This window comes from Desarmillaria tabescens (assembly GCF_030435595.1).
Source record: "Desarmillaria tabescens strain CCBAS 213 chromosome Unknown EV420scaffold_21, whole genome shotgun sequence".
Classification (NCBI taxonomy): Eukaryota; Fungi; Basidiomycota; class Agaricomycetes; order Agaricales; family Physalacriaceae; genus Desarmillaria; species Desarmillaria tabescens.
Genome location: NW_026848320.1, coordinates 488623 through 501247, shown reverse-complemented (window position 1 = coordinate 501247; position 12625 = coordinate 488623). Strand labels below are relative to the sequence as shown.

The 12625-nt window shown below is 46.7% G+C and overlaps 3 protein-coding genes across 3 annotated transcripts; 2 read left to right on the top strand and 1 right to left on the bottom strand.

Annotated features, from left to right (window-relative positions):
* Nucleotides 1-489: 489 nt before the first annotated feature.
* Nucleotides 490-1905, bottom strand: EV420DRAFT_1271394 (uncharacterized protein; the record flags this gene model as incomplete). Its single annotated transcript, XM_060467636.1, has 2 exons — nucleotides 490-1225; nucleotides 1322-1905. 2 exons carry the CDS (start codon nucleotides 1903-1905, stop codon nucleotides 490-492), a joined length of 1320 nt encoding a protein of 439 aa, XP_060329870.1.
* Nucleotides 1906-4854: 2949 nt separating this feature from the next.
* Nucleotides 4855-6120, top strand: EV420DRAFT_1549020 (uncharacterized protein). Its single transcript, XM_060473408.1, has 3 exons — nucleotides 4855-5351; nucleotides 5409-5599; nucleotides 5654-6120. Exons 1-3 carry the CDS (start codon nucleotides 4949-4951, stop codon nucleotides 5903-5905), a joined length of 846 nt encoding a protein of 281 aa, XP_060329869.1. The 5' UTR covers nucleotides 4855-4948; the 3' UTR covers nucleotides 5906-6120.
* Nucleotides 6121-10033: 3913 nt separating this feature from the next.
* On the top strand, nucleotides 10034-12220 carry EV420DRAFT_502522 (uncharacterized protein). Its single transcript, XM_060482397.1, has 19 exons — nucleotides 10034-10174; nucleotides 10220-10298; nucleotides 10351-10364; nucleotides 10416-10517; nucleotides 10573-10582; nucleotides 10640-10683; nucleotides 10743-10768; nucleotides 10822-10859; nucleotides 10913-10937; nucleotides 11002-11013; nucleotides 11067-11082; nucleotides 11133-11172; nucleotides 11224-11330; nucleotides 11382-11441; nucleotides 11492-11519; nucleotides 11571-11628; nucleotides 11676-11700; nucleotides 11747-11864; nucleotides 11928-12220. Exons 1-19 carry the CDS (start codon nucleotides 10116-10118, stop codon nucleotides 12030-12032), a joined length of 966 nt encoding a protein of 321 aa, XP_060329868.1. The 5' UTR covers nucleotides 10034-10115; the 3' UTR covers nucleotides 12033-12220.
* Nucleotides 12221-12625: the final 405 nt, after the last annotated feature.

The window sequence follows — 12625 nt, the reverse complement described above, 5'->3', positions numbered from 1 at the left end:
GGAATACAGCAATTACGTTCACGGTGAAGGTTCAAGGTTTTCATGACTCTAGCATCCCTGCCTGCGTGTTTCCCGTATGTTAAATGTCATCCGCATCGTCTCTTTTCGTACTATTTGTTAATTCCTATCACAGACCGTGCTGTATTCAGCCCCACTGTGTTAGTTTGCAATTATATACCAATGACAGCGATTGCGTGTAAGTGCCTAGTTCTCCGTAGTTGATTTATTTCTCATCTGTTTTCCGTGAAGATTATAAACCAGGATTTTCTCCAAGTGTAGATTCATCGTTGCCAGTACGTTCCAGGTCATGGTTGTATTCACCAAAGTCTGACATCCCATGTAGGATACGACCACGGTGACGGTTAATAATGCTATCTCCCACTCTCGGATGGACTCGTGAGTGTCTGCGGGCTACGGCTTGTTTGGGGCTGGCCGCACGACCTCAGCGAGTACACCCAACGCGACAAATTTGATTACATAGATACTACGTCAAAGAAGATATGTCTCAGCTCGGCTTCCCATGACATTAATCCTCGCTGCTTCTCGATCGCCCATATTGATCACCGACACTTTCCTAAACTTCTTTTCAGCCCCCTCTATTTTCCCAATCACCCCTGCACTGAAATAGGGAGAGCTGCGGATGCCTATGAGAGTATACAGGTCATCGGGTATTGGGAATGCGTGGTTGGCGACAATTTTTACGGTGTGCTTTTTCCCGGACCCATCAGTGACGTCTAACTTTCCATGTCGGGACATTGCTGCAGTCGGTTCGTCGGACAATCCCCACACTCTGCATGAGTCGATACGGGGACCATTATAGCGGTCTGCACCTTCTTCGGTCCGGTAGACTATTACACTCTGGCGGTCCCATGGCAGCATTGTCAGCCCAGAAAGGTTGTCCGTCATTACTTGCTTCCATGATGGATGCCACAACTTCTTTCCGTTCCCCGGTCCAGGGTAGAAGAAGAAGAACTCTCCGCGAAACCAATCCTGCGTGATATTCACCAGTTCAGTCCAGGCATCCTCTTCAGACTGGTCTGCATCGTAGATTGGAATGTACTGGGAGTAGAAGAGGAATACCAGCCCGGCGACTTTATCGACAGATTTGGTTGATTTCCGCGTCTGCATCTGTGACAAGACACCAAGCATCGAGTCTTCCCTGCATATCTCCTTTAAATACGACAGTTTTTCATCGATCAGCTTTCGCATGTCCACTGTCATGAACCTGTCATCGTAGCAGGGCTTTGCAGCAATGAGCGGATTATCAGTAATATTCTGTGGTCTCCATAGTCGTTTAACGTGATTAAGGAGCTTGCGCCACTTTTGCTTGCTCTTTTTCATGAGTGTGTCATCGTCGTCGGTTTTCCCAGCAATAAGCATGTCCTCCCTGATCTCCTGAAGCGTCCACGCTCGATTAAACCAACAACGATCGCTCTCAAAGTCGCCCTCTTTGAAACTCAGCGGCAGGCCCAGCCCGCTGAAGTAACACACCACCTTCTCGGCTTTGTGATATATCCATCCGATCGTTGGCAAATCGACTTTCCACTCCTCCCGACGCAGAGCCTCCCTACGGTCCCACTCCTCCTGGCTACGCTTACCACGTGGGTTCTCGCCCTGACCCTTCTGCCTCAAGCATAGAACATCCAACCAGATATACTCCGCGCCGAGCCTCAACATCTCGATCCTGATCAGATTCAGATCGGCATCCTTCGGCATTGGCACCGGCCATTCATATCCATTTATTGGTGTCATCTCCCTCTTAAGATCGTTCTCGTCCACCCAGGCGTGCGATATCCCCCACGGGTATTTGCGGGAAGCCCACCATGGCACGACCCGATTAGCGACGAGATCCCAGACGCGCCGAGGGGGTGCATCCCCGTCGGTGATCTGTTTATTGATGAGCATATTTCGTCGCATCTCCTCGTCATCCACCGGTGCTATTATGTCGTCCACCGGTACTATTCTGACATCCTCTTCAGGATGGATATTGATGAACTTGTACTGACGGCGCAAATGAGCGTATGCAGTACCAAAGTCCCAATTTTCCGTGACGAAGGCTTCGCACACCTTGTATAGGGAGCTGTCCGGAGCAAGGGATCGGACGCCGAGCATCTCCAACATCACTCCCTCGACACCCAAGTTCGCGCAAGGAGTATCAGCGATAGCGGATGGCAATATTCTACCAGTGTAGGCTCGCTGCTTCAGCACTGGAATGCTTGTCTCTTTTCGGCCAATCTCGTCGTAGGCAGTGAGTTCGAACTCGGGGAGACTGTCGTATGGCTAGAATGTATTGGTCATTGGTCATCTGTGCATGATGCTATGCGCTTACATGCCGCTTTTTGTCTTCTAAAGCAGAGGCTATGTCCTTGTACCACATTCCCCTGACAACTGCTAGCTCGGCGTGATAGAATGAGGACATGAAGCATAGAAAGTAATACAACCATACATACCTCCGCTCCACTCTATTCCATCCATAACGTACGTTGGTAACAGGGTGGTGTTCCGTGGGCACTAGAAATTCTGCGTGGGCACCTGCATGGTACCACGCGTGCATGGTGTGTAACCACGTAGGCCACGCAAGTCCTTAGTTGAACTTGCTTTGACTGTACAATTATACTGCGCTATGATAAGAATGCTTCCTTAAACATACTGACTATGTACCGCCACACTGGCCTGGATCCAGGCGAATACATTGCGTACCAATCCCTCCCAGGTGCGCATCTATACAGATTGTATGTACATACCTCCCAGCCGCGCAACTAAAACCTAGTTGAACGTGTAGTCCTTCAAAGGAATTTCCATTGAAGCCGCCCGTCTGATGTAGGCAAATGGTAAACGGTTATTGCCCCGAAAACGCAGGCGCTTACCGAGGCTGACGCTGAGAGCGACGCGCTGAGATTGAAGGCGGCTGCTTGTACGGATGCTGGTTATCCTGGTAAGGGCGGTTGTCTTACTCAGTGTCATCGGATCGGTGAAAATGCAGTAATGCGGTTCATTGGGCCTATAGCTACATGAAAGATGGCAAAAAATCTACCCATTGCTTGAGGAAAGGAATAACGTCTGGGAACATCTGGTGTCGGAGATCGTCCTGAGCCCCAATATCGTTCCCACCGAAAAGCAGAGACCCTGCACCTCGTAAAACCAGGATGACGCCTGCACCATGTTCCACCTGCAGGCGAGGCAAAATCTGCAGAGGATTTAGTCAACTCACGATACTGAACGGCAGAGTGCGCACCTCATCCCTCGACGCCACACAGAAGTTCTGATCTTCAAACCGATTCCCGAAGCCGATAATGACGTGATTCGGAAAGTCGACCTAGAGAGCCCAGCCACGTTCCTTCTGGTGTCGATGCTTATTGCCGCCGAAAACTCTGAGCTGGTCGAACTGGCCCTTATAGAATGCACGCAATGGTAGTGACGGAAGCCGAACACCTTGTGGAGGATTCAGCGAAGATAACAGGGGAACGAAAATTAAAGCTTACCCACAATGGGAATATTCTTTGTGTTACACACGCTGGTCAAGGACTAGTAGGCGCGTCGCTGAGCTGAGCCGCAGTGTCGAAGTCGAGGTAGTGATTGTTAAACGAAAATCGAAATAACGATCATGGATGTAGCCAGTATTGGATTTCCCTGACTATGGAGATAAGTTCATCCATGTTGTAAAAGGATTCAACGCGCACCGTACATCCCAGCTAGCCAAGATAAAATGGCTAGGATATTGCCAGTACCTCGTAGTGATACGACGGTTGAACGGTTCATCCCAAAGGCCAAAGGGAATACCTGGTTTGAGCGCCTTTGAGCGCCTTGAGTGATGCCTTGAAAGCTCAAAAATTATTTTATCGGAATCAGGTCAGGCAAAGAGAGTTGTGAATTGGTCAAGCAAGGTACGAGAATCATGGTAGGAGACAAAGGAACGACTAGGATCAACAAGCGCCAACAAATGAATCCGGTCTCTCCCGGTCTAGGTTCCGATCAAACCCTTCGCGTGATACGACTATACGACTCTAATTGCTTCGATCGACTTAAACTAATGAAATATCCAGTCGAGAATTAGAGGCGGAGACGCAGACGCGTAAGCTCGTATTCTTTTATGTGCTCTTAAATAGTGTATTGAAATTCACGTAGCTGTAGGTTACATATGACAGCACAGTACAATCACGCGGAATCAATTCAACAGATTTGCTATCAATGATGCTAACAATAAAATGCTTCGGGATTGGCAGTTGCGCTAATGCTACATGTTCAGAAGATGATCCGTTTTGTTATCCCCTTTTGGGATTCATGTGATGGCTGTACAAAGTGCGAATTTTTCAAACTGGTAAGTAACAGACGAGAATGAACGTTCAATGGACATTGATCAACTTATGATTTGTCAAACAAGCTGACGACCACACAGCCACGCAGGTGACAACGCAAACTGCTTTTACCCGGTTCAGATGAAAGGGGTTATCTGAGGGGCCCCTGAAATATGGTCTCCTTTTCCCTAGCTTACACGTCCTCGGATCCATAACTACGCGTCGTGTTTGCTTATGACACTTCGTGTTTGGAGGCTTGCACGTCTTCTTTTCCTGTATTACGCGTCAAAGGCCGTGTCTCAGTGGGAGAGCGAAGTATTCTTACTCATTTTATGCTCCTATATCCGAGTTTCTGTGTTCGGTACCGTAGCGTAGTGTATTAGATGGGTAATATGCACGTAATATGGACTCTTGTTTGTTTCCTTTTTAGGGAAAGTGACCAGAATAAAACTCCTTCTCCTTTGTCATCGATCGGTCTAGGACCTGGGCTAATAATAGATATACGGGTTTAAGCCTTTTTTTAGGCACCAACGCTGACGCGGCTATGCGCTGAATAAGACGGATCAGTAAGCTGACATTGCTTGGCTATTACGAAGAACACTATAAGTAGATTTGTTCACAAACCCACGCACAACTAACTAACCATCCCCATCATGACAATTCTTCTCACCGGCGGAACCGGACAGACAGGCAACCGGATCGCTCGTCTTCTGCACGATGCCAACCACCGCGTTCTCGTCACCTCTCGCAAGGGCGTCGCTCCTGCACCCTTCAAAGGCGTCAAATTCGACTGGTACGACCCATCGACATTCGAGGGTGTCTTTGCCACCGACCCGAGCATTGACCGGGTCTACCTCGTCTCGCCTCCAGGCATTGTAGACGTGTTCTCTTCTATGAAGCCGTTCATCGATCTTGCTGTACAGAAGGGCGTCAAGCGTTTTGTGCTCCTCGGTGTGTCGATGGTGGAGTCGGGGCAACAGGCATGGGGGAAAGTACACGAGTACTTGAGTTCGCTCAAAGTCGATTATGCAGTCATTCGTCCTTCGTGGTTTTTTGGTCCGTCTCAGGTGGCATATACGACGAACGAGGGGAGACTAACATTCGGAATTTTAGAGAATTTCTTGACAGTTCACCTTGGGACGATCAAGGAGCTGAACACGATTATGAGCGCGTCTGGGGATGGAAAGATCGGGTTTATATCTGCAGATGATATCGCGGATTTGGCGGTTAGTGCGTTGACGGACGAGAAGAGCCATAATACGGACCATATTCTCCTGGGTCCTGAGCTGCTCACTTATAATGACGTTTGTCCCATTTCTTCGTGTGTATTTCCCCGCTGAAGCCTGTCTCTGAATTAGGTGGCTGCTATCTTCACGGAGGTGCTTGGACGGAAAATTACCCACACACGCATCACTGTCGAGGAGTTGAAGAAAGGGTACCTGTCTTTCGGTCTTCCGGAGGATTTCGCCACGATGCTCTCCTCTTTGGACGGTGAGAATGCTAAAAAAGGCGGTGACGAGGAAGAGAAATTCATGTCAGCGAAGAAGGTTTCGGGGAAGAGGACGTTCAGGAGCTTCGTAGAAGCAAATAAGGATAGCTGGCTGCCGTGATGTTGAGTACTGGTAACGGTAAAACGATATCTTCATACACGTACAATAACTATGTTCTCTCACTTTTCCGAGAATGATAATTCAAAGAACTGCAAGCATTGATATCAGCCGTGTATTGGTAAAGGAGCACAAAAAGCATTACATCATTACCTTTACCATAGTCGTAATACTTTCGCTGCCAATTTCTTGACATGCTTTTAACCAAGAATCTACAGTATACCACATTTAGATGCACTTGAGGTCGTGGTCGACACTTGTCAGAACTATCAGTAAATCGATAAGACAGCGGATATTTTCACAGGGCGTACTAAACCTACGAGTGAAGCTGAGAGTAATCGGAAAGCTGAGCCTAAGTTGGTTCCGGAGTGAAGAGTCAATATTCATGTCTAGATGAGGGAATTGACGTCACTCCCATCTTGGCTGAATTTTTCTTACCAGTCATATTCGATGTTGGCAGTCAGAGAAATATAAATGAGCGCCACGCGTGCGCCTGAGACGGCAATGCTTCAAAAACACGTGATGAACGCGTCGCGTCATACACCGTTTAAGTTAGTTTCGACATTTTCCCAAGAAGAGGCGAACGTGCAACGTAACAAAGCACAGTAGCTGTAGCTCCTCCTCACCGGCACGATAAATGCGGACACAAAGTTTCAAGCGGATGGAAGGGAAGCTAGAATGAGTGTTTTGGAAGGCTTCTTTGGATGACCAGGGTCACGGATTGTCCCATCGAGATCCAGAGCTGTGAACACAGAAAAGTAAGTTCATATTTTCATCATATTAAATCTATGACTTCCACTCATTTCTCGACGACTGGACGAATACCCTTTGCGTTCAATGTTCCTGAACACGACAAGAAGTCAAAATCCCAACCGAAAACATGACGACGACGGCAAAGCCTTTCGTCATCGAAAACGGTCGTTCAGTCGGCTGTTGATCCTCCTGAGGGTCTCAAGATGGTCGGTAGAGTAAAACCAAAAGGTTTGTCGACAGTCACGGCAGAATATGCAAGGGGAGAGTGATATAATGATCAATGGGAAGTTTTTCATACGATTCACGAAGGTAAATCGCATTTATATACAGCTGAGTGCCCTCTTAGGAGATCTTTATAGAAATACGCGTCCGTCAAGCAGAACGAATTACTCCTGGGCCACGTGCTGCAAAGTCAGACTCCGTGCTTGTATCTTTCCCGGAATATGTGCTACAAAAACCTCCGGAAGAAATCGACACTCGTCTCCCAAAAACAACATTCTTGAATGGCGTAAAAAAAGTAATAAATATCGCCCGTGTTTCCAAGTATCTGTAAGTCGGCAACCTCGGGAAGAAAGCGACGTTCATCTGCGTTCCGCATCGAAGAGTAGAACGATAACAGACTTTCTCCGTAAATTGTTTATTTCCCAAGAACTTTTAATTATTGTTAATAGTCGTACTAGGATGGCTACCGCGATTCTCCATCTTATGAGACTTGTTCTCGTATCCTAATCCTGATGCGAGGTGAAAATATCTGCTGTGTTCAAGAGGTAGCCTGAGGTAGCGGAAACGGAAAGAACCCCCGAACGGACCTCGGTTCTTCGGACCGACGACATTGCCAGGTGCCGTCGGCAAAGCTTGTTCACGGCAATTTCATATTCACTCTTAGTGATGAACTACACCATTGCTACCACTGATGAGCACAGCAGCTCGACGATGAAAGTTTCTAATACTCGTCCGATTGCACCTCATCCCCTGCTGTTACCATCGAGATTCTCATGGTAGATGTGGCTAAAGGAGGAACACCCACCAGGTGCGTGCATTTTCTAGTTTACTTGATGGTTTTCCTCAAATTTCTCTCGATAAACAAGAAATTGAGGCCTTTAGGATAATGTACGTATTAATCTCCAGTACTGGTAAGCCCAGCGTCCAATAGTGCTCGGAACGTTGATAATAACATTTTCTAGGGCCTCGCTGCGGTACACGGTCGAAAAGGATGCATATATGCTATGCTTGTAACGTTCGTACACATCTGATGCATTTCATCAGAACTCCTCTGAGTAAGTGGTACAGGAAACGTGGCCTTTCGGGGAAGGCTTTCTGTATTGTCGCGTCATCCATTCCGGTAGGAGGGACAGCCCCATAGGAAGAAGCGCTCCCTGGCTATTAGGGCTCCTCTCGTCCTCGCTGCTATGCAGAATCATGTTCCTTGGTCATTGATATCACCTTATTAGGGCCAAAGAACTCGGATGCGGCCTTTGCGATACTTGTTGGTGATTCCTGTGCGAACCTTTCGCAGCAGTAGTTCCACACAGCGAGAGGCATCGTCTGGGGGGATGGAGAAAGAAGTTCTACTATATCAATTCTATGTGGTACGCGTATTCGCAGGAAGAAGATATCAGCCGGTTGTGGTGCGCACATTTTACGAAATTCTTTCCACTTCTTTGATCTTTGACATTCGTTTAGCAGCTGAATTCTGGATGGACTCCCTCCCGGGGCGTGACCGAACGCTGCAGGAATGACATTTCGTATATCTTTAACAGATACTAGCAGTCCTGACTTATTCGGAGGCAACTCAGATTTTGTTATGCTCATGATGGCGACGCTACAGCCGAGACGATACCGTTGATGAAGGGAAGCTGTCTACTATACACCACCACATAGTACGTTTTCCATCTTTCATATTGTACTGTTTCTTCAATTACGGCAGTCCGGAAAAGCCAACTTTACGAACTAGTCACTGATAGTTGGCAAAAGTCGGTCAATCGTAGCTGCCCCTGCTTTGGCTATGCCTCTTCGCCTCTGCCTACCGCTGTTGATCATATTATGAATCAAAGTCGAGTTATCCCGTCAAGCCTAATTTTACCTCTGACATGGCTTGAGCAGTAGTGCGTGCATACAAGTTATTATGGTTGTGAATCAGAGCGCTAACGTCCCATAGGTACCGTTGTAATCTACATGGGTCATTGATTGGAACTGACTGCGACTATACTGGAACTTCCCAATGCCGTCAGTCTACCGTCTCATGCGGAGGTCCAGAGCTGAAATTTCGATGCCTAGGCCGCTGCTCCTGATTATCACTGCAACGTGAGAAACAGCGCTATAGAGTTATGCCGAATATTCTCCGATTAAAAGTACAGTGCCTTCGCTATGCTAGTTATCGGTATCTTACCAGCCGTTGACTTGAGCAGATACTTCCGATGCAGGGGCTGCTAGCATCTAGTCCGGCCAGATGGGCTCAACGCTCACCAGAATTATCGCAACGGAACCATTTATTCTTCTTAAGCGCGCTGCTCTCTAGGCATGATATTACCCGGACCCTATAGAATGTATGACTGGGTGTTTGATTCGGCGTAAACATTGCTGACTTTCATCGGTTCACAACCCTAACAGTGCAACAAGCGAAACGTGTTTTTTTCTAGCCAGGCTTATCAGACCGGAATTGAGGAATACCTGTGAAGTTACAAGAAGACGGCATGGTCTTTTCCGAGACGCTGATATCAAGTACTTCGCCGGCCCGTTCATCGAGCGAAGATCGGCAATGGGCAAATCCTAGTGCATACCTCCGTGTTTTGCGGTGTGATGAGACCGAACCGAAACCGTACCATCGCTCTGCTACCCGGCCTTCTCCTCGACTTCTGCAAAGGCTTGGGGGCTTTGAGTTTATATTGCGGTACGATTTCAAGCCGTATTTCGCAATGTATGAATGAATATATTAACATACTTGCAGAAAAGAATCGAGCAGGGCTAGATCACGTGAATATGTTGTAGAGAGGAGGTTATATTTAGACCTGAGAATGATACTACGGCGAGCACATATTGATATGTGTCACTGGGGTGTAGGTCGCAGGTCTAGAATCTCCCTCGTACCAATGTTCTCGGGCCAAGGCAATGCGCCCTTTCTCAATATAAGCATCCTTCTCCGAATCCTATGGAGACTTATAGCCGACTTCATCCAATAAAGGTAGGATTGCATCTGCTTTCTACGCCCTTTCGACATTGCTTCTGATTGACCTCCTCCAGAGGTACGTTCAATGTTGACTTCGAAGCTCAAATCGTGGTGCTGAGATATCAAGCTCAAGTTTCCAGAGGCGAGTTGCATCAACATTCACGTTGACTGCTCATTTAACCATCCGTTCTGTCCCCAGGTATAGGACTACGTAGTCGTCTATAAGCCAAGGAAACATACCAGCCTTCTCTTTTACCCCTGCCTCCGAGAACGTCCTCGCAAGACTTGAGAGATATGCCATCCCTCCGGAATACATTCGGTGCCCTCTTTATTGGTACTACTGTTGCCTCTATGTACGCTTCCTTACTCTGGGAAATATCATCTCATCCGTTTCATAGGTTATTCGGAATAACGAATGTACAAACACTCATCTACTACAAGAGATACCCTAATGATTGGTCACTCTACCGATACTCTGTATGCCGGAATGCTTTCAATGTATACATCACACTAAACCCCCTTCGTATAGGTCGCAGTACTTTGGTTCGTTTACTCATCCTTGTTGGACGTAACGACTTATTATGGTGTTCATAGGGTACTCGATGCTCTTCACGTGATTTTAAGCACCTGTGCCCTGTATTACTATCTCATCGATATGCATGGTACCTTGCTCGGTGCCGTATGGGATAACACTTGGTACGTTGTCTGGAGGTAGCACCGTTTTAACCTCAATGAGGATTCGTCATTACAGGAGCATGAAGGTACGAATTTACTTGCGGTTCTGATCATCCAGCTCTTATGATAGCTTTCATACCCAGCTGCAATTGGCCATAAATGTGTCGATCGTTGTGTATGTCCAGGGGTAAGAGCTCGTATATCATTGCTATGCAGAAGGCAAATTCTGATTATTATATTCCTTAGATTATATGCTATCCGACTGTGGAAACGTGCGTACCCTACGTAGAGTTAAGGATCATGACAAGGCTTAACTTCTTCTTAGTTGGACAACATTTTAATAAGATACTCTCATGGTTCGTAGTAAGTATGGCGTTAAATTCTCGGGTCTCTTGTCTCTTCTTACTATTGGATAGTTTCTCGCTGTAGCAGCCTCGCTTGGTAAAACAGTCGCTCTTCTTGCTCCCACAATTTTCCCTCATGGCCCGTCTTCCGTTTCTTTCAGGCGCAGGAATATGTAAAGCACTGCTCTTGCCTTCGCTACAATGTTACTAATGGGGATGGTTGCAGATATAACCTATGATATGTAAGCAAAACTTTGAAGCAGCATACAGCGGTTGAGGTCAATTCGAATAGTTATATTACGCCGAACATCACAGCTATTTCCATCATCAGAGTAGGTCTTCCATACTCCAGAAAGTCGCTAATTTTAATCTGGATAATATAGAGATCGATTTATACCTTCTTCTCTGTGATAGCCGCAACAGATTTCATCATAGCTCTCATGATGTGCTATTATCTGCACAAGGTCAGAGAAGACACACAATTCTCTTCGTGAGTTGATTTCTTCACCATATCTTCTAGCTCTGATTTATATCTGTGCAGAACTTCGGCTGTAGTTGTTACTCTAATGCGAATCATTCTTGTCTCGGGGTTAGCCACAAGGTAAAATGTTTTTTTATTCTAGTCACCATCATTCCTGATCAAAATGACAGTGCATGCTCTCTTTTCGCTCTTCTCTCAGTCTGTTGTCTTCCAGCTTCACTGATGCAAGGAACTCACGAATATCTGCAGTATATTGTGTGGCCCGAGTCTCTTATTTTCCTTGGCATCGACTTTGCCCTGCCGAAACGTCAGTTTTACTTCTTAATCATTTAAAAGGCTAACAAATATATTCAGTATATGTCAACTCCCTGCTTGCTATGTATGTCGTCTTTTTGGGATTTTTACCTGAAGCTCAACCGTTGTAGGCTTAATTACCGGCCTAAACGCCCATCGACACAATTTGTTGCAGAGCGCTCAAAACACTCAATTCCTACTGTTGTTAGGATCACACAGCACACTTCAGTAGGTGATACCGAAGACACAGTGCGTGTATTAGCCTCCTAGCACTAGATATTTTCTCGACCGCTCATTCAGTCTTTCTTGAAGGATATTGGCATCCCACTCTCTGAGATTCCAGTTAGCCGCCCATTTGATCATAAGTCGAACCATTCAGACTCAAGGGGACCTCTCGATTATGAAGTCCAAGAGTGATTTCGTTTGACTCCCGCCCTTGGTACCATATAGATATTTATGAAACACTAAATACATCTAGACTTCGTCCTGCCAGCTGTGTAATGGCCTCGTTTGAGGCTTGTGCATTGATCTCTTGCACCTTGTAACTTAACATCATGTCAGTACAAGGAGTTCGTTTCGAACAACCGTGATAATTCCGATATCAGTCACCACTCCTCCGTGTAGATTTCATCAGGCTCGTTACGCATACTGTAACACATCTTCATCACACTCTGGACCGATCATCTCCCCAACGAACAGATGAGGCTCTAAAAATATGGTAATGCGAACTACGGTGGCAATGTTTGTGCCATAGCACTCAGAATCTGGGCCCTGTTCACGAACTGTAAGGTTTCAACGTGTCCAATCACCTGGGAGAATTATAAGCATACTAAGTCAGATAACACGTCTAGACAGTGTAATTGTTCTCACCGCTAGGGAAAGGGCCTAGGCTTGCAGGACTTTGGGTCCTTGATGGAAGGTGTCGGCAGTCGAGCCGTGGTTATCAGACGGTGCCAACTGAGGGTGTCAATAAGCAGGTCAACGTACAGTTAAAGTGTCATAGCAGCACA